Source organism: Miniopterus schreibersii (assembly GCF_964146895.1).
Source record: "Miniopterus schreibersii genome assembly, chromosome: 14".
In the NCBI taxonomy this organism is placed as follows: Eukaryota; Metazoa; Chordata; class Mammalia; order Chiroptera; family Miniopteridae; genus Miniopterus; species Miniopterus schreibersii.
The window spans coordinates 1,940,477-1,968,026 of record NC_138114.1 but is presented as its reverse complement, the minus strand read 5'-3'; the positions used below and the strand labels follow the sequence as shown (position 1 = coordinate 1,968,026).

At 36.0% G+C, this 27,550-nt stretch overlaps 1 protein-coding gene across 13 annotated transcripts in view; it reads right to left on the bottom strand.

Annotated features, from left to right (window-relative positions):
• CCSER2 (coiled-coil serine rich protein 2) overlaps positions 1–27,550 on the bottom strand; it is a 203,316-nt gene that overhangs the window by 49,122 nt on the left and 126,644 nt on the right. For all 13 annotated transcript variants that reach the window (XM_081157357.1, XM_081157356.1, XM_081157345.1 and 10 more), the window contains 2 exons: positions 26,284–26,479; positions 1,553–1,636 (listed from right to left, as the gene is read on the bottom strand). In XM_081157357.1, the coding sequence (XP_081013483.1) occupies positions 1,553–1,636; positions 26,284–26,479 (280 nt within the window). The remainder of the gene's footprint in view (positions 1–1,552; positions 1,637–26,283; positions 26,480–27,550) is intronic.

Here is a 27,550-nt window from a genome sequence, read left to right as displayed (position 1 = left end):
AGGCATGAGTGAGCCCCGCAGAAACAGAAACACACCGAGCTGAACCCAGCACACATTTCTAAAATGCAATCATAGATTAAATAAATGGGTTATTGTTTAAAAATAAATGCTGTGTAACAATATGTCTATCATGTAATATTAAATATATAAACAAGAAAGGAACAGTGGGGAAAAATGAAGATACTTGTGTAAAAAAGTGGAAATTAAAACATTTTTCTTTAAAAAGAATTTTTTTTACATGTAAAAAACTTTTCACAAAAAGAATGCAGGAAAAAAAGTCAACTGTGAGATAATCAGAGATGGTATAAGTCAATGGTTCTCAACAGGCACGCATGCACACGTGTGTGTGTTAAAGAATGCTCTGCTGCAGGCTGGCTGACTTAGGGCATTATTACATTCACAACATCAATAGGGGTGAAGAGCTGGGAAGAAATTTGTGCAAGGGCAGGTAGTAACATGTTGAAAAGCCATGATGTGGCTACTACCCTATATTCTTTTGATTTTGATTGTTTATGTACAATCTTGTTTCCAGTAAGTCATTCTACATCCTGCGAGAAAATTATGCTTCTCTGGTCCCTAACAGCAGGCTTGGTCACTTGACTTGTCATGGAAGAAACATCTATTACATCCAGGCAGAGCCACATGTGGTTCTACTAATGCCCTTGTCCTTCAGGTACGAAAACACCATGTCAGAGGACAGGGGCTGATCCTTCTTTAGCCTGAATCCCAGAAAGAAGGAGACTTATGAAGCAGAATCTCAACTGATTTACAGCCAATAGGTAACATATTAAGATATAACAGTGAGAAGTAAACTTTTCTTATTGTAAGGCACCAACATTTCAAGGTTGGTCGTTACTGCAGATGACCAGCAAACACTGACTAGCATACCCTGAAAACAGAATGTAAAAGCAAAAAAATGTATAAATCAAGAATTAAATAAATCAGGAATACTTGTATGTATTTAATATATAAATATATGCTTCAAAAATAGCTGCAAAAGAAAAAGCTTTCTCCAACTAAAAATAGACCTAAAGATGAGAATTATAAAAAAAGTACTTTCACTCACTAAAATGTACCTATATTCTATAATTATATTTTTAAACATGAAAAAAAGATAAATTAATCTATTTTCAGTATATTTCTTCAATGTTATAATGAGATATGGCATATGAGAAGTACTTATTAACCATTTTAATTTTTATTGGTAATAGCATTTTTAAAATTGTTATTCATAATTATAAAAAAGAATTTAAAATATTTAATGATTTTGTAATAAAAGAATCCTATCCTTGTAATACAAGGACAAATGATTATCTAACTGATAAAATAAATTCAAATTAAAGCCCCACAGGGATTTTATTTTAACTTCATAAGGTAGCAAAAGTTGAAAGCAAGCTTGTCAAAAAAGGCTTGCTTGAAAGCAAGACAGCAAAGCCAAAGGTTTTAAAACATTCATTAGTAAATGTTTTAATTCTTGTTGCTTTACAATTTTGGTAACGAGAATTTTGAAAAATTCAGCATGACTACCTCCTCTTACTGGACTTGATCTCACCTTATGTACTTGATCACCATCTTCTGGTTCCGGACTAGATGGCAATGACAGCTGGATATCATGCAACGAACCACTTCCATCATGCTGCAGAAGGAAGAGAAGGAAAATATGAGGTTAATGCAATAACCGCAGGCATTCAGTTAAGCCTGAATTCACCCGAGACCAAACACTAGCATGGCAAAGAGCAAACAGAAAATAAGATTTTAGAAATCTTCCCCTCATCACTATGCACTTATAGAAGGAACTGTGGAGGAGGGTGCCCTGGCCGGGTGGCTCAGTTGGCTGGAGTGTCATCCATACACCAAGAGCTTACAGGCTTGACTCCCGTCAGGGCACGTACCTAGGCTGAGGGTTAGATCCCAGATCAGGGCACGTATGGGAGGCAACCATTCGATGTTTCTCTCTCTCTCTTTCTCCCTTCCTGTCTCTAAAGTCAGTAGAAACATATCCTCAGGTGAGGATTGAGAGAGAGAGAGAGAAAAGAAATGCAGAGGAGGAAAAAGGGGAGCTAGGGCAAGGAAAATCTGTGGGAATAAATCACACACTCTGAGTGGATGAAGCACAAAGTCACTGAAACTTTTAGAGTGGGAAAAGAAATATGAGAAAATTTCTAAATAATTTTAAGATTCTCTCATCTATGAAAAATTTAAAATAAAAGCAAAATTAAATCTACTTTGGTTTAGCTGTGCTGTCTGAGGTATAAACAAGGCAGAAACAGTAATGTTAAGTAACTCAGCAAGGCTTGGCCATAAAACTCATCTGATTAAAAATACTAGAAACATGAGTATATATTTTGCATCTTTATATTAAATCTTAGAACAGGTAAAACTAATTTAGGGTATTATAAATCAGAACAGAGGCTGACTCTTGGGGAAGAGGGTACTGACTGGGAAGGAGCATGGAGGAGCCTACTAGAACGGGGGGATGTTCTATGTCTTGACTGTATGGTGGTCACAGGGGTACATACATATGCAAAGTTCAAGCTGTATACCTGAGATTGGTACCCGTTAAGCAGTTACCAGATGCATGCTATACCTTAATTTTAAAAAGTTGAGCACTAGCCAGTTTGGCTCAATGGTTAGAGAATCAGCCTGCTGACTGAAGGGTCTCCGGTTAGATTCCGGTCAAGGGAACGTACCTTGGTTGCAGGAGAGATCCCCGGCCCTGGTCGGGGCATGTGGTGGAGGCAACCAATTGATGTGTATCTCACAATGATGTCTGTCTGTCTGTCTGTCTCTCCCCCTCCACTCTTTCTGAAAAGCAATGGAAAAAATATCCTCGGGTGAGGATTTAAAAAAATTAAAAAAAAAATTTTTTTTAAAGTTGAAAAAAATTAAATTTTTTATCTTTGAACACAATAAAGAAAATGACAGGATAATATTAAGTCCTACTCCTTGCCAAACTGGTTTGGGAACAACCAGCTAAGAAATGCATGTTCAATGATTCAGAGACAACCTCAAGAATGATGAACTAGTGAAGAATATACCTGGGAAAATGGTGAGAGACTGAGACCCTCACCAAGGCAAGTGCAACGGGTTTGGCACCTTGTTTGTTCAGATGGTACCTAGTGGCCTTGGGGAACCCGCTGAGTTAACAACCCTCAAGGAGCAATACGACAGCAATCTTTCTCAGATATATCTGTCCTAAAGGAAATCTCCCAGACCATGGAAATGTCTGGCATTGAAACAAGAGGGCTAAAATAGGAGACAAAAGCATGTAGGTTGTTTTCTCCTTTATTTATTGTGCTGTACATCAACTAAATCAGAAGCTCTAGGGATGGGGGGCCTAGGAATGTGTCTCTAGAAAAGTTCAATAGGTGATTGACAATGAAGAATAAGCATTTGCCAAACTTCCAGCATAGATAAATTACATTTTCATTGGTGATATCATATGGACATTCAGAATTTGACTTGAAAGGGGAGGCAATGACCTAGTTAATAACAAATGTTCTCAGAACACCACCTTAAAAAATATTTTGGATTTGTTTTGTGTTTTTATATATATATCTTTATTGATTTCAGAGAGAGGAAGGGAGAGGGAGGGGGAGAGAGAGAAACATCAGTGATGACAGAGTCGTTATTGATTGGCTGCCTCCTACACACCCCCTACTGAGGATCGAGCCTGCAACCCAGGCTTGTGCCCTGACCAGGAATCAAACCCTATCTCCTGGATCATAGGTCGATGCTCAACCGCTGAGCCACTCCAGCTGGGCTTGGGTTGCTTTTTTTAAAGGAAAAATTTTACAAGACTCATGCCAGTAAAAAGTTCATCTCTGATGTGAATGCCCTACACATAAAATCAGGACCAGGCCTACATACAAGTATATATTTGATAAAAGAGGGACTTTAAAATTTGACTTATTTCCAAACATCTGTAATATCTTTCTGCTCACTGCAAAACAGGAACCTCAAGGAATGAGACAGACACATAAGTACACACCATTTTGCCTTGGACATGAGTGTAGCTGTGGGAGCTATGCAGCAGAACAGGAAATGTAAAACATCAGCTTTCAGGGGAGGGAAAAAAGGGAGCCCAGGGATTCAGATAACACCATGGAGATAGAGAAACTCAGGAACGTGACTCCAGAAAGTTGTATGTAATCTTCTAGGTTCACCCCTGAACAGCAACTGCTTAGATCAGATTCTAAACATCGTATCAAAGACTCTGAAAAAGAAACTAAGACCACTGCCCAGGACCCAAACTAGCCTCTGGAAGGTGTACACTCAGAATATATCTGAAGAGTATGGCAAAGGCTTTGAAAACAGAACTAATGTTAAAACCACAATCCGGAAGTGGCTAGTTAGAACTTGGAGCCTCAACCCCTGCAGACTGTTAGCCTGCTTAAAAAAACAAACAAACACAAAAAACAACAACAATATTCTCCATAGCATTTAAACAAGCCAAGACCCAAAATTACTCAACATACAAACAAGGAAAATCTCAACTCACACAGGAAAAGACAATCAATAGACACCAATGTCAAAAACACAGGAGTTGGAATTAAGTGCAAGAGATTTTAATAGAACTATTATAAAAATTATCCAAAAGTAACGATGAATTCTTGAAGAGAATGGAAAGAGAAAGTCTCAACAAAGAAATAACACATAAAGTAAAAACAAATGGAAATTTAGAACTGAAAAGATTTAATAACCGAAATTTAAAAATACACAAGATGGTCTAAGTACCAGCATTTGAGATGACAGAGTGAACTTGAAGGTATAAAGGTACATCAACAGAAATCATCCAATCTGAATGATGAAGAGAGAAAAAGATTGGCAAAAAAACAAAAGACATACACACGCACACACAAACCAACAAAAAAACCCCACAAACCAAAAAACAACAAAAAACAGAGCCTGCTAAGAAAAATATAATTGAAGAAATAATGAATAAACAAACCTCAAATTTGGTGAAAGACATGAACCTTCATATTCGAGAAGCTCAATTTAAAAGAACAGAAAATAGACAAAGGGTGCTCTCTGAACATAAAGGAATTTAATTAGGAATCAGTAATAGAAGGGTAATATTCAAACACTTGGAGAATAAACAAGAAACTTCTAAATCATGCCTGGGTCAAAAGAAGTAGTCTCAGGGCAAACAAAAAAATATTTTGAATTGAAGAAAAATGAAGACACCACATAGTAAAATTTGTGGAACGCAACTAACGCAGTGTGTAGAGAGAAAATTACAGTATGAGATGTTTTTATTAAACCAAAGGTGTCAAATCAGAACTGGAGCAAAATAAGCCTAGAATAAGCAGAAAGAAAAAAATAATAAAGAATAGAAATTAATGAACTTGAAAATGAATTAATGGAGAGAAATCAATAAAACCAAAAACAGGTACTTTGACAGTTGCAAAGCCACAAAACTGTCAAAGGGGAAAAGATAGAAAGCACAAATCAGACACTTATTGGGACACAGAAGATATAAATCAGGAAATGAAAGCAGAAATATCATTACAGATGTCTTGGGCATTAATAGTTAGTAAGGCAATAATATCAAGAGTGTCTCTAAGCACACAAATTTGACAACTAATATGAAATGAAGAAATTACTCAAAACCCACAGACTAACTAAACTCATCCAAAATGAAACAGTCTGAGTAGATCTATGATTATTAGGAAAATGAATTCATAGTTTAAACTTTCCAAAAAAGAAATATGGAAGGCCAGATATTTTTCTGGCAAATTCTTCCAAAATTTAGAGGAATAATATCAATTCTATACAATCTTAGAGAAAAACAAATCAAATTAATTAAATTATAAAATTACTCAAATCGATAAATGAAGCCAGCATTTCCCTGATACCAAACAAAGACAGTATAACAAGACCATAGATCAGTATCCCTCATGAACAGAGACACAAAAGTCCTTAACAAAATTCAACAATATACAAAAAGGGAAAAGCATGAACAAGAGGGGTTGATGCTAAGAATGCTAGGAATGCTAGGAAAGCTCATTCAAGTCAAAAAAATTACGTAATTTACCATATTAAGAAATAAAAGATCAATATGGTTACCCCAATAGATAGAGATAAAGTTTCTGACAAAATTTAACATCTATTCATGATTAAAAAAAAACACTTAGCAGCAAAGTAGGAATAGAAGGGAACTTGCTCAACCTGATGAAGTCCTTCTAAAATAACCTACAACTAACATCACATTTAACAATAAAAGACAATGCTTTACCCCTAAAACCAGGAACAAGGCACTCGTGGTCACTATCGTACTGAAGTTTCTACTCACTACAATAAAGTGAAGAAATGAAAAGAGACAAGTAGGAAAGGAATAAAACTATCTCCAGTCAGAAAGTATAATTTTTGTTGTAAAAACATCCCAAAGTATCTACAATACTACTAGAATTAATACACAATTTAGGAAAGTCACAAGATACAGGGTCCATATACAAAAGTCAACTATTTATATGGCAAAGTACAACTGAAAATTGCAACTAAAAAAAAAAAAAAGAAACTGCAATAAACCCAAATCCAGAAAACGAAAAACAAACAGAACCAAGAAATATCAAAATCTAAAATTAAAAATATATATATTTAGGTACAAATCTAACAAAATATGGACAAACTATATTTTTAAAAAATTGATGAAAGAAATCAGAGATGACCTAAGTAAATGGAGAGGTACACTCTTAATGGATTAAAAGACAATACTGTTGAAATGTCAATTCTCTTCCAAATTTGTACAGATCCATGCCCTCTCAACCAAAATCCCAGAATAATTTTGTGAAAAAACAGAAAAGCAGCTTCTTAAACATATCTAGTAAGGCATAAAAACTAAAATAATCAAGCAATTTTGAAAAGAAGAACAAAGCTGGAGGAGTCACATTACTTCATTTAAAGACCTGCCATAAAATTAATAGCAATCAAGAGTATGACATTGGCAAAAGGACAAACACTGATCTAAAGATCCGAATAGAGTCCAGAAGTAGACTCCCACATACATATTCAAACACTTTTTTTGACAAAAATACAAAGGCAATTCAATAGAGAAAGGATAGCTTTTTCAACAAATGGTGCTGGAACATCTATATGCAATAAAATTAACTTTGCTCACACCTCATATCACACATTACAAATTCTCAAATCAGATTGTAGACCTAAATGTCAAACTTAAAACTATAAAACTTCTCCAAATAAACAGAAAATCTGTGACCTCGGGTTGGGCAAAGATTTCTTAGATATGATACCAAAAACATTATCATAAAAATTTGGTAAATTTCTCTTCAGAGCAGAACTTCTGCTTTTAAAAAATCTATTAACAGAATGAAAAAAGAAGCCATGCAATAGGAGAAAATATTTGCAATAATTCAGGTAAAATATTTAGCATAGTGCCTCACAGAGAATGTTTATAAATTGCTATTTTTAAATAACAGTAACAAAAATAATGAAAATGTGAAGGGCTAGGGTATTTAACTGACCTCATTAACTCAACTGTATGTAGCTCCCAAAAAGCTGAGTCTATTTTTCAAAATATTCATTTGTTTCATCATTTATATACCTGATAAAGGACTTACATATAAATATATAAAGAACTACCAAAAGTCAATATTTAAACAAAATTTTTGTTAATGGGTCAAAGACAAGACACTTAACCACAAAGATATACAAATGGCAAATAAGCATATGAAAACATGCTCAAAATCATTAGTCAATAAGACACCACTGCATACCCAGGAGAAAAGCTTTTGAAAAGGACTGTCAATACCAAGTGTAGGCAAGAATTTAGAACTGGAATTTTAATCATTAGTGGGAATACAAAATAATATAGCCACTTTGGAGAACAGCTTGTCAGTTTCTTAAAAAGTTAAATATATACTTAACATACTGCCTGAATCCTAGCCCCAGGTATTTACTCAAGAGAAATGTAAACATGCATGCAGGAAAATCTGTGCATGAATGTTTATAGGGCTTGATTCATGATTGCCAAAAACTGGAAAGTGACAAAACCATCCTTCAACTGGTAAATGGGTAAACAATCTATGCTACATGCATACATACAATGGAATATTTCTCAGGAACAAACAGGAACAAGTTACTGATACATGGATCAGTATGAATAAATTTGAAATGAATTATGGTGAGTGAAAAATGCTAGACTCAAAATGCAACAGTCTTGAAAAGGCAAAACGACAGAGACATAAGACAGATCAGCAGTTGCCAGGAGTTAGCGGATGTACGATCAACTATAAAAGAAAAAAAAGAATTTTTTGAGGGTGTGACTGTAAAAGCTACACAATTGTATGCATTCATCAAAGCTCACAGAAGTGTACCAAAAAAAAGGCTAAATCTGACTGCATGTAAGTTATACCTCAATAGAACTGCTAGGTTGAATAGTGTCCTCCTAGAAATTCATGCTAACCCAGGACTTGTGAATGTTACTTCACTTGGAAATAGGGTCTTTGCAGATGTAATCAAATTGAGGTCATCCAATATGACTGGAGTCCTTGTAAGAGAGAAATCTGGACACTGACATACAGGTCATGTGAAGGTCATATGAAGATGGAGGCAGGGACTGGAGTAATGTGCCTACAAACCAAGGAATGCCCAGGATTGCCAGCATCCACCACCAGAAGGTAAAGAGGTAAGGAAGATTCCTCCCCTAGAGCCTTCAGAGAGTGCATGGCCCTAAGGACACCTTCATTTCATATTTCTAGCCTCCAGAACTGTGAGAGAATAAATTTATGTTGTTATATGCCACCCAGCTTGTGATACTTTGTTATGAAGGCCCTAGAAAACGAATATGAGAACTGACTAAAGCCCAGCAGTATGGCTCAGTGGTTGAGCATCAACCCATGAACCAAGAGGTCTCGGGATCAATTCTGCATCAGGGCACATGCCCGGGTTGCGGGCTTGATCCCCTGTGGGGTGTGTGCAGGAGGCAACCCATCGATGTTTTTTTTACATCGATGTTTCTATTGCTCTACCCCTCTCCCTTCCTCTCTCTCTCAATAAAAACATATTTTCAAAAAGACAAACTAATTAATAAAAAAAAGAACAGACTAAAAAACAAAGCAAACAAAAAGAGAAACTCCAGATAACTCTCAACAATCAGAAAAATAAAACTGATATAGCAATAATATTATATAATAAGAGACAAGGTAGAATTAAAGATGAAAAGTATTAATAAGGATAAACAAAGACTTTAGTGTAATCAGGAACAATCCACCAAAATGTACCAATTATAAAAATTTATATACAGCAGTGCCCCCCTTATCTGAGGGAAATACGTTCTAAGACCCCCCCAGTGGATGCCTGAAACCACAGACAGTGCTGAGCCCTATATAACTATTCTTTCCTATACATAACCACCTATGATAGTTTAATTTATAAATTATGCACAGTAAGAGCTTAATAACAATACCTAATAATAAAATAGAATAATTATAATAATATACTGTAAAAAATTATGTGAACATAGTTCTCTCTCTCAAACTATCTGGAATTTTCCATTTAATATTCTTGGACTGAGACTGACCACAGGTAACTGAAACTGAAGAAAATAAAACCATAGATAAGGGGGCACTACTGTTCTAATAAAATAGTCTGAAGACGCTAAAACAAAAATTCACAGCATTAAGAGGAGAAACTGAGAAATCCTTAACTATAACAGGAAATTAAGATAATTTAATAAAGATAAATAAGATGTAAACAACACAATTAAAAATCTTAATATAAACAGACATACTGCTACTGGAAATATAGAGAACAGATTATTCAAACACACACAGAACAGTTACAAAAACTGACTATGTTCTAAGACAGAAAAGGTTAACACACTATGGCCCATTGGACAAATCCAGCCTGCTGCATATTTTTATTATAGTCCATGAACTAAAAATGTTTTTTACATTTTTAATGGTTGCATTTTAAATGATTCTATAAATATATAAATAAAAACCTCACTCTTACCTCTTACCTGAAAAGGCTAAAATATTTACTATGTGGCCCTCTAAAGAAAAGTTTTTTGTTTTTGTTTTTTCTTTCCCTGCTTTAGAACACAAAGAAAACATCAACACATTGCAAATTGATTAGAAATCAATTAAAAGTGAAAGCCCCATACAACAAATCAATATTTTTAAAAATTCAAAATTAATATTCTAAATAAAATAAATGTATAATATAGCCAAAGACAATTGGGAGTTATTAATGTTTAAGTTATTGCTATGCCTCAAAAAAAAACCACCTAATATTTTTTGACCTTCTAGCAGTCTAGACGTAGGAGATCAAGCAGGGAAAAAGCTGTTATTTCCATCAAAGCCCAAGAGCTTGAAGAGGATGAATATAGTCTCTACCTGAGCCAGTTAATGCACCACCTCCCCTCCAAATAGCTTTCGTACTAACCAATGTAGTGCTCTCCATTAAACTTTGACTAAGATGAAAAGTGTCCAAGCCCAAATTAGGAAACCCTTCTGAGAAAAGCTTCTTTAAGCATTACAGGGGGGGGGGGGGACCTTAAACAGAAAACCTCTTTTTGAAAAGAGGCTGAATAACAATCATGCATGCGAAGCTCATGCTTCACATTACACATACTAAGGAGCTAACATTTATCGACCACTACTGGGCATTGTTGTAAGCATTTTGCATAATAAATGCAAAAATAATACTTAAAAAGTACAACATATCACTGTACAAAATATGAGCAATTCACAGTTACCTGACTGTCAAAGTACTCTGACTCTCCAAGTATTACTGAGTGAAGGGCCTCAGCAGTTTCCGTCAGCTCCAGTTAGGGTTTTTGAACTCTGAATGCAGGCAACCTTAAGCTAATTAACTCTTGTGTCACAGCATTTTATTAAAGATTCAAAAAGACAGATGAGCCTTCCTCTATTCTTAAGGGCACTGGGGGACTACTGGCCACAAACCATCTCCCACTTTTTCGATACAGCATATAGGTAAACTTTTGTTCTAATAGTATAACTCTTCTACCTATTAACTTGCTGGGACACCCTGAAAGAAACTCTATCTTACCCACGTGATTCTTCTAGGATACCGCGAAAACTGGGATCTTCCTATGAGTTCCAGAGCAGCTGCAATGGACATGGATACTTGAAGTGACACACACACAAAAAAACTGGCAGCACTGACCAATCTCTGCTGACAAGCATCATCAGTGATGTCAACAAAGCTGCCCTGTGTTTCAGACATATGACCACAAGTCACAAGAGGCATTTTAAGAAAGGGATTAGAGGAAGAAGAGATTCATTTTTCATTTTCTTTTCAAAAAGTAACTTTTTTAAAAACAAAAGTATATAGATGAAAAAATTGTATCATATCGCACAGACTCTAGAATGTGCACTGAGAATAATTTTTAAGTAATGCTGTAAAATTCACCTATGGGATTTAAAATCTAATGATTCAAGCTACATTTGAGAGGCCTTAAAAAATATAGACCCACAAAGCCTAATTTTAAATAAGTGCTTCAGAGATGACGTGATCCTAACAGATGGTTGGGACAAAGACATTTTTAAAACAGAAAAATCTACCATGCATTAAAATTGACTAGAATGTTGTTATATATGTAAAGACCTGTAATATTATAAGCAAGTAGTTACAAATTCCTTTTGTTTAGATTTTTAAAGTAAATAGTATTTAACTTGTACATATCTTTCCGATAGGTTTCTTCTGACACTTAGAAATATTAGCGGTAAATTTCTCCTAATTTAATAAAAATATTCAACTCTTCAAACATCTGAATTTACTAGTGTATAAAACAAGACACTAAATAATTGCTTCTATACTACTGAGCTTTTCTCAACATTTACTTTAAAATCCTTCTGTGTCCAGTTGTTTTTTAGTAGATACTTCAGCACATACTTTTGGGTTTTCTATTCTCTCCTGCTACTCTATATTTCTATTTGTGTCAATATTATACCCTGCTCTAATGCATGTCCCCCCTTCTTTTTGTCCTAATGTACACAAACCTTAGCCTTTGGTGTTAATAATTCTGGATTCATATTGACTCCTAAAGCTGTTCTGACTTCGGCTGAAATTGTATTACATCTAAAAACAGCACGGGGAAGAATTATAGGTTCCAGTCATACACTCATATGGTATCTTACCTTTGCCCTTAGTAACATATCATTCTTATAATTATTTAATACTTGAATATCCTCCTAGTCTATAAGGTAGCTGTCTTGGTTACTACATTAATGTCCATGGATTAAGTTAATTTTTACAATATTTAGTCTTCTTACAGAACATTAGTATTTTATTTAAATCTTTTTTTTTTTTAAATATATCTTTTTATTGATTTCAGAGAGAGGGAGGGAGAGGGAGAGAGAGAGAGATAGAAACATCAATGATAAGTCACTGATCGGCTGCCTCCTGCATGCCCCCGACTGGGGCTCGAGCCCACAACCCAGGCATGTGCCCTGACTGGGAATCGAACTGTGATCTCTTCAATCCTAGGTCAATGCTCAACTGCTAAGCCACACCCGGCCGGGCTCTTTAAATCTTTTATACAAAGTTTTGCAGGTTTCTTTATAAAACATCCCAAAGCTCAAAAAATTTATCTATGATTTAATATTTTACTAATGCAGTGATTAATTACTTCTAATTTAAATCTATGATTTTCTATCCTTGGAGTCTTGAGTATAGTACCGCTTATCTACCAGGACAGGTTTGTTTTTTGGGGGGACCGTGACCCATAATAAGAAATACATTTTAGATCATAACCAAGTACACACACAAAACCACACACACATATACATACATGTATACAATACATCTATCCTTATTTAGATACAAGCACACACACATGCGCACACGTGTGCGCATGTGTGTGTGCTTGTATCTAAATAAGGATAGATGGATATATGGTTGGTGAATGGATAGATATAGATATCACATTAAAAACAAGTTTCACAGAATAGTATCTGCGCTTATTACATGCGATGCTCCCTGATAGTTTCTATACCATTCTACTTTATTAGGAAAAAAATTATAGTTATGATGAACAGATTTTATTTCAAAACCCACTAACCAGTTATAATGTGTAGTTTTTAAGAACAATACATCAGGTACAGGACAATGATTGTGTCTTCTTTCTTTTGATCTTTGTTACTATTATAATCCTTGGTACTCAACAAGTGCTTAATAAAGTATACTGAATGGTGGAATGACAATAACTAATGAATATTAAAGTAACTGAAATTAGCTTTTGGGAAGCTACATAAAATTGTGAGCCATGCAAGCAATTAAAAACCCTTGCCCTTGCTCTGGCTGGTGTGGTTCAGCTGGTTGAGCAACGTTGCACCGTAAGGTCACCAGTTCAAATCCGTCAGGGTGAGGACTTGAGGCAACTGATCGACGACACTCTCTCGCATCAATGTCTCTCTCTCTGTCTCCACCCTTCCTCACTCCCTAAAAAACACCCAATAATTTTAAAAAACCTTTCCATTTTTATCAGTGTTGTTGCTATTATTCTTGGCAATATAATAGCTAACATTATTAACTGCTTCCTATACACCAAGCACTATGCTTAGTAACTTCCCTGAGTTTCCTCCTGCACGCTTCACAGGAGTATTAAGGTAGGAGCTCTACAGTCTCCATATCTTTTATAAAAATATTTAGGCATAGAAAGCTTAAGTAATTTGTCCAAGATCACACAACAAACAAGTGGAAAAACTGGCCTAAATTAAAATTCTAATTTTTTGAAATTACATTCATTTTTATTGACTTTCAACATTAATATCTAGAGTCAGCATTATCCAATTGTCCTATAGCTAAAAACAACTCAAATACCAGTCAATGGGTCAGTGAGTAAAAATGTAATTGTGGTTCATACGTGTACCATGGATGCTATTCAGTAACAGAAAGAAATGAGCTACTGATATACTCAAAACAGATAAATATCAAAATTATTACAGTGAGTGAAAAAAATCCAGAAACAAAGAGAATACACATTGGATGGTCCAATTTAGATAACATTCTAGAAAAGACAAAACTTGAGTAACATAAAGTGGAACCACAGCTGCCTGGACCAGGTTTGAGAGAAGACTGACTATAAAGGGACATGAGAGCATCTTAGCAGCTCTGGACAGGTTCTGTATCTTGACTGTGGTGGTGGTGGTTATACAACTGTATATATTCATCAACACTCAAACTGCATACTTAAAAATACACTTTATTTGAATGTAAATTCTACCTTAATAAAGTCAATAATTTTTAACATATGCTTCTTCTTCCTCTCCCATCCCCCCTCCCCAAACAAGCTGCTAGGTGAGACAGAGCAAGACAGGTCTCAGCCCCCAAACCAGCCTAGCATGGGGTTTCAGAGCCTGCGTAGGCTGAGGAATATGTCCCTGCAGGGGGAAGCAGGCATGTCAGAGGCCCAAAGAGTTAAACGGATAATCACAGGAAGAATGGGGAAGCAATGCGGTATCAGAATTAAGCTTCAGCAGAATGAGGAGGGCACATAAGGGTGGCCTGATGTGGGCGGGCAGAGTCCAAGCAGAGTGATGTGGGCTTCCCACATGGGATGGCCCGGCGAGGATCAGCAGAGCTAAGCAGCATGAAGAAGGAATCTATACGGGAAGAGGACCAGTGCCAGGTGTAAGACCCACACAGAACAAGGAGAGTGGCCATGGGTGGGCATCACCTAAGATGTGGTATCAAGCTCAAGCACGGTGAGGAGGCATGCATATGGAGAGAAAGATTGGTGTGGGGTGAGTCAGAGCCCAAGAGGTGTACGCAGAAGGTGGGAAGAGTCATGGATGTGGCTTTAGAATCTTAGTGGGGTGAGGAGGGCAACTACATAGGAGAGGTGACAGTGAAGGTAGGAAAACAGGTTACACCCAGGAGGATTGATCAAATGAATAAATATATTAACAAAAACAAAACCAATTTTCTCCTGTTGGAAAAGGGAGTTATAAATATGGAAAGGAGAAATGCCGTATTTAGACTAGAATTAAAGGTATGAGTACAGCCCTTAACACAAATACAGAAATATAGTCACAGTATGCATACAAACACCCACAATACACACATACACATCTTTAAAAAGCTTAAGGGCACTGACACCCCAATAGCAATAAGCACAACCAGCCCCCAGATCTTGGCTTCTAAATACCATTCTCTACTGGGATCTTTGGGAAAAAATGGCTGTTTCCAGGTTGGAATAGGGAAAATATTAAATAAGCCTAGGACATCTTGTATGACCAAAAAGGAAAGAGCTACTCCAAGAATGATGGGTATAAGTCAAAAACATAGAAGCCAACCCAAAAGAGTTTTCAAATGCCAAATCTTGGACAGTCTGAGCATCAAAATAAATTATATTCCAAGATTATAACTAATTGCATAAAATAAGAAACCACAAGTACATAATATAAATAAAGCATTGAATAAATTGAAAATTTTACAAGGAATGGGATATTTATAGTTTCAAAATTCTTCCCTACAAAATACTAATTATAAAGGGGAAAAGAGTAATTTCACACTTTAACAAGTGATCAAAGCTAGTATCACTATTGGGAAAAACTGAAATCCTGTGCCCCCTGACAGGATACAATGAGCAATACAGCACTGCTTCTGTGGCATTCCTCCTGACGCTGCATAACCTGAATCCAGGCATTTCTACAAACCCAAATTGAAAGCATTCTGTACAATAACTGGCCTATAATATTAAAAAGTGTCAAGGTCATCAAAGTCAAGGGAAAATGAGGAAGTACTGCAGTTTGGAGAAAGCTACAGAGACATGACAACTAAAAGCAGCATGTGATTCTGAACTGGATCTTTCTGCTATAAAGGATGTTACCAGGACAAATGGCAAAACCCGGAAAGGCTTTGAGGGTTAGATGGTAATAATGTATCAATGCTCATTTCCTGGTCATGATGACAGTGAAGTAGTTATATAGGAGAAAAATCTTTATTGGGAGGAAATACACACAGTATTTGGGGGTGATGTGCTTTAGCAGGCAACTGACTCTCAGGTGGCTCAGGGGAAAAAGTTCATGAAACTTGAAGAAAGTGCTTGCAACGTTTTTGTAAGAATGAAAATGTTCCAAAATGTTTTATATTTAAAAATAAAATAAAAAAACAAATGCCCTTCATCTCACAATGAGTATCCACATAAAAGATATAGTAGATACCACACTTGACAGTCAATCATGGAAAGCACTCCTGTTGAGTTCAGGAGCAAGACAGGAACAATCCAATATTATACTGGAGTTCCTAGCCAGGGTATAAGGCAAGGGAAAATACAAACACTGGAAAGGAAAAACATAACTGTCATTACTGAAGATTACATGCTTATCTAAATAAAACAATTTCAAATAAATCTAATGATAAATTATTAGAATTAATGATAGTATCAAGGTTGCTGGATACAAACTCAGTAAATCCATGTCTACTGCATTTCAGTATAGCAGCAACATTCCATTAGAAAATGGTAGTACTTACAATAGCTACAAAAACTTTAAGTACTAAAAACATATAAAACAAAATTGTTCAAGACTTTTAAAGAAAAAATAAAACTTCATTGAAAAAAATTTTAACTAAATCAATGGATCTATAATATATCATGTTTTTGGATACTAAGTCTAAATATTCCAAGATGTTAATTCTTCTTGAAATTGTTCTGTAGGTTCAATGCTATTCCTATTAATACCCCAAAAGAGTCTTTCATACAAATCATTTCAACAAAATGATTCTAACATCTTATGAAAAAGCAAAAGACTAAGAGTTGTTAGGATACTTTAAAAGAAAAGCAAGATAGGGAACCATGGTGATGTATTATCAACTCTTATAAAAGCAATGGTTAGGTTATATAACTTGGCAGTGGGATAGTGTCATATAAATGAGCCTGTTCGTAATAAAAAGGAGGAACTGCATATCAGAGAAGAAAGAATGGACTTTTTATACTTTTAGTACCAAACCCACTGATTATTCATATGGAAAAAAATGAAACTGGATCTTTACCTTAAACCTAACATACATCAAAATCAATTCTGAGATATTTGTAATTAAATTATAAAAGGTCAAAACTCTTAATTTTTTTAGAAAAGAATAGATTATTTTTATGACCTTAGAGCAAGGAAGAATTTATTCAACAAGGATTTCTAACAGCATAAACCACAAAGAAAAAGTCATAAATTCAACTAAATTAGAACTGAGAACTTCTCTTCATCCAAGGATGCCAGAGAGTAAAATGCAGGCCACAGAAAGGAAGAAGATATTCACAACACATATAACCAACAAAAAACTTACATCCAGAATATACAAAAAATACCCTCAATCACACACAGAAAGAAAACATACCTGTGTGCGCGCACACATGGACAAAAGACATGACCAGGCAAAAAACACTTCATAAACATACAAAGCAGCTCAAATTTATGATTCATCAGGGAAATGCAGAGTAGAGCCACAATTAAATATCACTATACTTCTATCACATGACAAAAATTAAGAAGCTGGATAATGACAAGTGTTGCACAGCTGTGGAACAATGGGTAACAGTATCTACTACCTGAGGGGAGTGAAACAGATTAAACAATTTTTTAAAACAATCTGGCATTGCTACAGAATATTTCCATGCCCCATGATACAGAAATTGCATTCCTAATTAGTTACAGCAAAATAATCTTTGCACATGTTCATATCAATATTATTTTTTAAAAAAACTGGAAAGAAGCAAAGTGGACATCAAAAATAATAAGAATAGCCTGGTGGGAGTGGCTCAGTTGGTTGGGCGTTGTCCCATGCACCGAGGTTGCTGGTTCGATTCCTGGTTAGCGCACATGCCAGGGTTCCGGGCTTGATTCCCAGTAGGAGGTGTGCAGGAGGCAGCTGATTGATGTTTCTCTCACATCGATGTTTCTATCTCTCTCTCCCTTCCTTTCTCTTTAAAAAATCAATGAAACATATATTTTTTAAAAGAATATGAATAAAGAAATTGTTCACAGAACAGAATACAAAGAAGAAAATGAAGTAGAACTAAACAAATATAAATGAACTTTAAAGAATATGCTGAATGAAAAGAAGCAAGTCACAGGGAAATACTTATAACTTCATTTACACAAAGTTCTAAAGAAAGGAAAACAAGTATTCATAGGGATAAAAATCAACAGAAAAAAAAGGTAAACGCCAGAATCTGGTAAGGGAAGGGGCTGCAACCATGAAAAACATAGGGAGCTTCTTAATGTCTCATTTCTTAACCTGGGTGGAGAGTACAAACCTGTTTCACATTATTCATTAAATTGTATCCTTATGTTGTATATGCTCTTTATATTTCATAAACTTTTTTTTTCCTGGAGTGATAAGAAAAGTCTGAGGACACAGAAGCATGAGTTCCCTGGCTTTTCTGTGGTTCTCTTCCACCAAGTGGAAATCATTCAGCAGCTAGCTCCTTGACTTTTAGTGCATCACCCAGAATGCTGCTGCGGCTTTAAATATTCCTTCCACCTACCACCACACACAGGATTATATGGGGGGAAAGTATTAGTTTTATCTCAGTATTAGTGGTGAGAGAAAAATAATAATAAAAAACGTGTATTTCATACTTGACAGCTCATAGAGCACTATTATATATTTCTTTCTTTTTATCCCCAAACAGGTAGACAGGGTATGAATTGTCATGATCAAATATTTTGTCATCCCAAAGAAAATGTCAGAAAGAGGTATCATCGTGCTCGTCTCATTATTCCACCTCAGATTTTTCATTTCCTCTCCAAAGTCAAAACAGATGCTGAATATGATATAATAACAGCAAACGGGAAATAATGCAAAGACATGAGGAGAGAAAGTATGCATCACCACTGTGGAAAACTGTGTTGCAGTGTCTACTAAAGCTGCGTATCTACACACCTTATGACCCAGTTATTCTACTCATAGGTATATGCCCAACAAAAATGCATACATATATTAACCAAAAGACATACTAAATATTGTAGCATCACTATTAACAATAACCAAAAACTGGAAAACTGCCTGAATGCCTATCAACTGTAGGTCAAAAGAAATAAATTATGGTATATTCACATATTAAAATACTCTACAACTATGAGAATGAATCCAAAAAATGGATGACCCACAAATATGTTGAGCAAAAGAGCCAGATTTAAAAAAGAGTATATATTACTATTTCATTTATATGAAGTTCAAACACAGGTAAACACATCTATGTTCTCAGAAATGTGAGGTGCCTACTGGAAGGAGCATCTGCTCTAAGGTCTGGTATGTTCTGTTTCTTGCTGGGTGCTGGCTACATGGGTATTTTCAGTTTGTAAAAATTCACTGAGATACACATTTCTGAATGTACCAGTACCCTTTTCTATATGCATATTATGCTTCAAGTGTTTGAAATGGGATATAGAGAATTAGAGTAAGAAGACAAGACACTATTTTAAAAATTACTTTTTCTATCTATCCCATGTTCTTCAGATCAGGATCAAAATTCTTATTCAAAATTGTCTGAATATAGGCAATACAATATGAGAAGTACTAAGCTAAAATATTTCAAAAGTCCTGAGTTTAAAATATACTCTGCGTTAGTAGCAACTGGGTGACCTTGAGAAATGCAATTAAATCCTGGAGTCTCACTTTTCTGACCATTAAAACAGTATCGCCATTGTCCTCCCCACCCCCGTGTTGCTGTAATGAAGAAAATAACATACACGGAAAGTGCTGTTTAAACTATAAAGTAACCCTGTTCTTGTGTATAACAAGAACAAAAAATCAGATCACAGGCCAAATACAATGGTTTATAACTTTTATGTTTTGTGTGCAGTGAGAATTCTGTTAAAGGGAACACTTAAACACAGAAGTCTATTTGGTGAAACAAAGGTTCCATTGCTCGGTGCGTGTCTGAGGAATGAAGGACGGTGATAAAGAGTGCTGAGGCTGCTTTTATACTCTCCCCTCCCTGTTGTCCCCCAAGGCGTCTTCTAGAATGCCACTGAGTGCAGGTCTTGGAGTCATGGAGACTGAAGTAAAATGTGCTGGTTTTATCACTAAATAGTTTTCTGAGCCTCAACTTCTTCAACTAGAGGAGGAAGCCAGTATCATCTACCCTTCAAGGACTAGAGATAATGTATACTAGAGAACCTAGAACGATGCACAGGAGGCATTGTATGATCATTCTGTAAGTTTTACAAACACAGCTCTGTAAGACATGGGCATGATGAGAGCACTAAAATTCAACTATTTCCAACGTAACTAAATTTAACAACTTCAGTCTAAAACTTGGACGAAATATTGGACTAAAACAGCCTCCTAAATATTATGACTGAAGGCATTCCCTTTGCTGATCATTTGCAACAAATCCCTTCAAGTAATATTTTTGAAATACTAATTTGGCCAATTTGACCATGTTCCTCCTCTGGCTCACTACTGCCTGCAGAGTAACATCCAAGCTCGTTTTGTGGCACACAGGCCCTTTACCACCTATCCCAAGTCTACCTTGCACTCCTGCTGTTCTCTAAAACTCAACATTCTAACCGTATCCGATTACTAACTGATCTCTGAACAGGACACCTACCTTTTCAATAACCTTTTATTTTCCCCAAAACAGTAAATACCTATTGTAAAAAATTACAAAATGTAGATTTAAAAAAAATTACTGTATTACTCCAGTCAGTGTAATAAGGCACTAAAATCAATAAAGGCAACTAGATTTAAAAGAAAAGAAAAAATGTTTTTATTTGCAAACAACCTGATTGTCTAGATAGAAAATCCAGTGGGATCTACAAAAAACGGCTGGAACAAATAAGCAAGATTGCAAAATCAATACCCAAGATCAACTGTATTTCTAAACACTAACGAACAATTAGAAATTAAAATGTATGAGTATCTCATTAAAATAGCATCTAAAATACAAAATACTTAGGGGTAAGTCTGCCAAAAATGGAAAAGCTACATGCTCTGCCCTCAAAGAGGTGGAGCACAACTCTGCTCCGCAGTGTGAGATATGCCCAGTGACTTCCTTCCAAAAGAACAGCAGGCCAAGGAGAAAAAGGTATGACTTTGCAGAGGAGAAGCCTGAAAACATCTGTGCTGGGGGTCGATATCTGCATCAACACTGGTAAGTCATGTCAATAGTCGGTACCCTTGATATGATGTGATGAGATATGATGTGATGATAATGGCACTTTACCTCTCTGGTCATTCTCCCAAACCAACTATCCCATCTAATCATGAGAAAAGCATCATATATGTCCCGACTGAGTGATGTTCTTCAATACCTGACCAGTATTCCTAAAACATGAGAAACTGTCCATCCAAGAGGAGCCTCGGGAGACATATGGAGTGTCCTGGATGGGATCCCAGATCAGAAAAAGGACAATAGGTAAAAACTAAGGAAATATGAGTTAAGTGTGGGCTTTAGTTATTAATAATGTATCAATACTGGTTCATTAAATGTGAAAAATGTACCATAAAAAAAGAAAAAGACCTCACATTCTTGCCATCCAGGTATTATCACTATGAACCTTAGTGCATATTCTTCTGGAGATACAGACATACGAAGAGATATGATCATAATGTACATACTGTTTTTATAATCTGCTTTCTTTAATCAACAATCTCTCTTTCCATTTCAGTAAACTTCTACCTCATCTAATACATAGGCCATATTCAAATTTCCACATCAGATCCAAACTGTTCCTTCTAGTTGTCTACTCAACCAGTATCCAATCCAAAAATCTCACATTACATCTAGTTGTACCTTTAATTTATTTTAATGTAGCACTATCACCTCTTCACACCAACTTTTTAGGACACCAACAAGCTAAAGAGGTCACTACCTTTCCTACAGAATTTTCATCAATCTCAATTTGTCTGGTTCCTTCCTCTCTTATTCTTCTATCTACTGTTTATTGTGTAAAATGAAAGTTGTAAGTAATGGCTTGAGAAATTAAATGTTTTTGGCTACCATGTACTATACATAATTCTGTGTATTATACAAATTTTATGTACTATACATAACTCTGTGTATCACATGAGAAGATACATAGCATCTGGTTAATCCAACTCATTAGTGATAGGAAAACTAATCACTAGATTAAGGTAGCAATAGTTTGACCTCTCCAATGAACAATCACGTGTTTTTCCCTTGCAAACATAAAGTAATTTATATGGTGTTACTTTAATGCCATATGAACTGTCTGGGAACCCGCTACCCATTCATCTAATGGCTGTAAGAATTTATTTTCCAGACATAAAGCAGACATTTTATTAGGGTTCTTAATATGACTGTTTCTCTAAGTCTACATTTATTTGCTGGCATTCTTCAGCAAAGTTGAATTATCTTCCATCAAGGGCCTCTTTAGTTATTAAAATATAGATTCCCACTATAAATGCAGCATAAATGCTTAATTCTTTCCTATTTATATTAATAAATAAGCATTTTTAAGGTAAACAGTTATATTAACTCAAAGTATATCTAGTGAGCACTGTTTTTTCTGGCTTTTTCTTTGTTCAGCATCTTATGTACTCATGGGTTCTTCCTCAGTCATTGTGAGAGTATAGCAGACACCTGTAAGAACCTGTACTGCCCAGACAGCATGGCTCAGCAGCTGAGCATCAACCTATGATCCAGGAGATTGTGGTTTGATTCTGGGTCAAGGCACATGCCCAGGCTTCGGGCTTGATCCAGTAGGAGGTGTGCAGGAGGCAGCCAATCATTGACTCTCTAATCACAGATGTTCCTATCCCTCTCTCCCCCTTCCTCTCTCTGAGAAATCAATAAAGAAACAAAAACATATATATATATAAAAAGAACCTGTATCTTTGCTTATGCCGACTCCCCTGATCTAACCAAAAATTCTTCACCTCATAAACCCAATTTCCAGTTTATGTTCTCTATACAAACAGTTAATTTCTTCACTTCCATTCTAGAGCATTTTTTCTTTTGCATACTACATAAAGATACGTCTGATGTAACAATTAATTGCATATCATTTTCACTCCCTGACTTGTCTTTCACAAGTAAGAACAGTATAATACACCAGTGTTACACAGCTTGATTTGTAGATCAGTTCTGGTCCACAAACTGCTTCCTGTCTCAGAAACAATAAAAAGCTTGCACCAGACTATAAATCAAATAGTCACTAAACACAATTTAGTTTGGTACCATTTTTTTCTTTGGTAGTAAGGATTTGTGGAAGAGGGATGAAATGTGTTGATTTCTATTCTGGCAAGTGCTATTTTAACTCTCAACGGACCAGTAACAAATACTTCATGTACAAGCTACTCTAAAGAGCACTATCCAGTCATGCATTTAGCCTTACCGCCAGGAACACAAAAGGAAGATGAACCACTGTTTGCAGAGAGCAGTCGGTGAAGGGGTGGAGGTCATGGGCATGTCTAGATATTCCTTCTAAGATGAAGGATAAGTTGTTGCTTCTGGATCTTTCTACAACCAAAGAAAATATATAATGCTGGCCTCTTTGTATTTTAGAGGCAACATATTCTTCCTTTGGGTGTGTTATTCAGACCCATTTACCTAGTGACCTTAACAGTTGGGAGTTCTGAGTAAGACCCAAAAGACTCTCGAACAGGTCCTGGCTGCTGTGCAAGCTGCTCTGCCACTTGGGTCATATATCAGCAGATCTCATGGTGCTTGCAGTGGGAGTGGCAGAGAAGAATACTCTTTGGGGACTTCAGCATGCCTCGACAGGTGAATCTCAGTGCAGACCCTTTGCAGCAAAACCTTGTCAACCTCTGTGGATAATTACTCTCCTTTTGAGACATAGCTCTTGGCCTGCTACTGGGTCTTAGTGACTAAATGCTTAACCACAGGCCTCCCAGTTACTGAGTTGCCCACCATGAACTGGGTATTATCTGAGACACAAAGCCATAAAGTCGGGTGTGCACAGCAACATTCCATCATCAAATGCAAGTGGTATAGATGTGATAAGGCCCAAGTAGGCCCTGAGAAAACAAGTAAGCTACATGAAGTAGCTCAAGCGCCCATGTTTCCCACTCCTGCTACACTGCCTTGTCTCTCCCAGCCTGCACTATGGTCTCAGGAGGAGTTCCCTATGATCAGCTGACAGAGAAGACTCAGGTCTGGTTTACAGAGGTTCTGGTACAACACACAGATAAAACCCAAAAGTGGACAGCTGCAGCACTACAGTCTCTTTCTGGGACACCCAGAGGAACAGCAGTGAAAGAAATCCTTCCAGTACATCCTAGAGAAGCAATGCACTCAGATTTTAAGGGAAAACTCACTTCTATCCCAGCCAAACTATTAGGATCAATCAAATGAGAACAGATAAGAGTTTTTCAGTAATGCAGAAACTAAGAAAATTTAACATCCATTTGACCTCTCTTAGGAAGTAAATTAAGGATACTCTAGAAAAATGAGGGAGTAAACCTCAGGAAAAGGAAGACGTGTTATCCAGGAAATAAGCGGGCCCAATTCCTTACTATAACCAAAGGAAGACCCTGCAGGACAGCACACGAGTAGCTTCAGACAGCAGACAGTTCGGGTCACGAAAGGCTGACCGAGGTGCGGGGAGAGACAGAAGCACTGTTTGTTTTTTCCATTAACCCTCTGGATACCACGTGAATTTTTTTGAACCATGTACATTTATCACACTAAACTTTTTAAAATTTAGTAATATTAAAAGGGAAAAAATTAAGAGTCAGTTATTTGAAATCTTGGACTCATTCAACTTTTAACATCTATTTAGCATTTGGGGAAAATTTAAACATGCCCTAAAAAGACTTTGCAATTTTCTTCTTATCATTTTGCTGTCACTGCATAAACAAAAAGTCAATTTGATCAGTGTGTACTATCTAAAATTTCAGAGGTCACAATGGCACAAAGCCATTAAGAGATTCTGTTTTTCATAAAGTGTCTTGAAAAATAGTTTTCTATTCTTATGGTCCTTATACACCTATTCTCTACTGAATTATCTAACTTCTCTCATTACTAGAGGGGGCCTGGTCTTATCAGCTAACAATGGATCATGCTTCACATTTCAGGACAATAAACCCAGACACAACACAGAGTATGTCGATGGCTAGCCCACTGACTGACTCCAAGGAGATACTGAACATATTTTAGCCATTTCCCACCCTTTCTACCTCTTCCTTCCTTTACTCTAACGCTGCTGAGCAGGCATCTTCTCTCCAGGCTGGCAAGCAGAGAAATACTATAAACCAGTCTATCTCCTATAACAAACTAAGTGGTAAGGTTTATGTCTGCACATTTCAAACATGAGATCCTTCCTGTCTTTATAGGAGTCCAAGAATCATACATCTGAAATGGATCCTCCACTTCCTTGCTCCCAGCCTTAGCACAGAAAAGTTAAATATCTATAAGCATGGAGAAGAGTAGTACAGAAAATCCATAACCAAGTAATATAAAACCATTTACATGACTGTAACAGAACATTTTTACTAATTATCATTACTGACATAGGAGGGCCACAGTTCACCTCTGAGCATATGGCATGAGTTTAGTTTTAATTACCACCATAAATTCTAAAACTTGGTCCCTGCTCATAATTAGCTATAACATACCACCCTGAGGGAGATGAGAAAATAAGCTGAGCAGGCGGACGAGAACGTTCTTCCTCAACAGTAATTTAAACAAAATTTGACTAGTCTACAAAAGACAAATACAGATTTAAAACTAAACAAAAGATACCCACATTTTAAAATTAGTATGTTATTTCTTAGTTTTCTGCTATGCATCTGACCTCGTCTGTGTTATATGTTCAAACCAAAAAAATACTGCTGAATCAGAAGTCAGATTCAAGTATCAGCTCACCCTGTGTCTTTTGACAAGTCTCATCACTGCTGAGTCTAGATTTTCTCAAATAAAAAACTAAGGCTGAGAAAGAGTAAACTTGAAGGTTTCAAACAAAAGTGCAATTATATGATTATGTAAGTAAAAACCACTGTTTCTTATTTCCCACTTAGCTGGTGACTGAATGCCTACTATGTTTCAGGTATTAGATCTCCCAATTTACAACTATTTCTAATTCTCTCAATAACCTTACAATGTAGCTACTATAAAAATCAGGAAACAGAAGCAGAGAGATTAGCTTACCCAATATTACACAGCTCATAAATGTTGGGGACTGTACTGAGACCATATAGAAAATCCTGGTTTTTTACTTCCACAAAAATTTCTATTATGTACTATTTATGAGCATTATTTTTACAGAAATTGAAATAGATATTAAAAACCAGAATTTTTTTTAAAGTAATGTCAATCCCTTTTGCAACTCAAAATATCAGAGCAGAAAATGTTCATTATGTACTCACCTGATGCAGCAGACGTTTCAGTTTGAGTAACTGAGTTTTTACAGCAGTACAATCCTGGACCATGTGCCGGAGGGTCATCTCATCCAGTATCACTGTATTTTCGGGAACATCTACAAACATTTTCTGAGCCTGGAAAAACGGGGCCCCTCCATAGCTTTCAAAATGACCCAAAGGAGATTCTCTGTAGGGAGAGCCTCTGAAAGGGCAGGAGAAGAAATTGGGGGTAAAAGATACACAACACAAATTTCAGAAAGAAATAAAAGTAATAAAATTATTGCAGTGATTATTATAAATGATTTATCATTATCACAAAGCCTGTGACTTTTACTTGACTCAGACACTGAATTTGTTTCCATTGAAAAGTACATTAGTCCTAGTTGTCATTAGTACATTTACCTTCTGTACACTCCCCTTTGTGTATTTTACACATTGGCTGAATAACCCTTATTCCTTAGGAACATCAATAAAAACAAAAAACTCTGGGGAAAGGCCTTGCCTGGAAAAAATATATACTTATTTTTCTTTTTCCTGCACTGGCTGCCTGCTTTTTATCTTTTGACTTTAATTGGCCTCTTCAACATCCACATTGTTTTTAGCCCCATACCTATGCTACCCATGTTAATATGCAGTTTGGACACACTGCTGGGCTCCTATTTCTTGAAAGTCCCAGCAGACAATTAAGTTTTTACATTGTTGATATAGCATCTCTTCTAATAAAGATTAAATAAGATTTTATAAATCTTGTTTCCTAATCTTAAACTACATTTTAAAAAATCTGTAAAAAATTTTAAACTTCCCTTTAGTTTCATACAATACAAATTCTGAATTTAGAATTTTTTTGTTTGAACACTTACCACTAGGGATAACGTGTTTTCTAGAAGTGAAAACCACAGTTTTAATCAGAAGTCATAGCTACAGCAATTTAAAAAGTACTGCATTCACATTACACATATCTTTTCCTTCTTTTCTTTCATATTCTCTGTTTTTGTTTCTTTTTTCTTCCCTAATTCTTTGATCTCTTGTCCTTTTGTATTCTTTTTTCTCGTTATTCTTGTTTTTGTTGTTGGTTTGATGTTTTTAGGTTGGTTTTGTTTTGTTTTGTTTTGTTCTGTCAACACCCATATAAAACACTTAGTGTGATGTGGTCGGGGTTGAGCCTCACAGCCAGCCATCCCAACAGCTGAGCCCACCCATGAACGGAACAATAACAATGAAGACACAATTACAACAGGAGGGTCCATATAATTCACACAAGGAAAATTCCTAG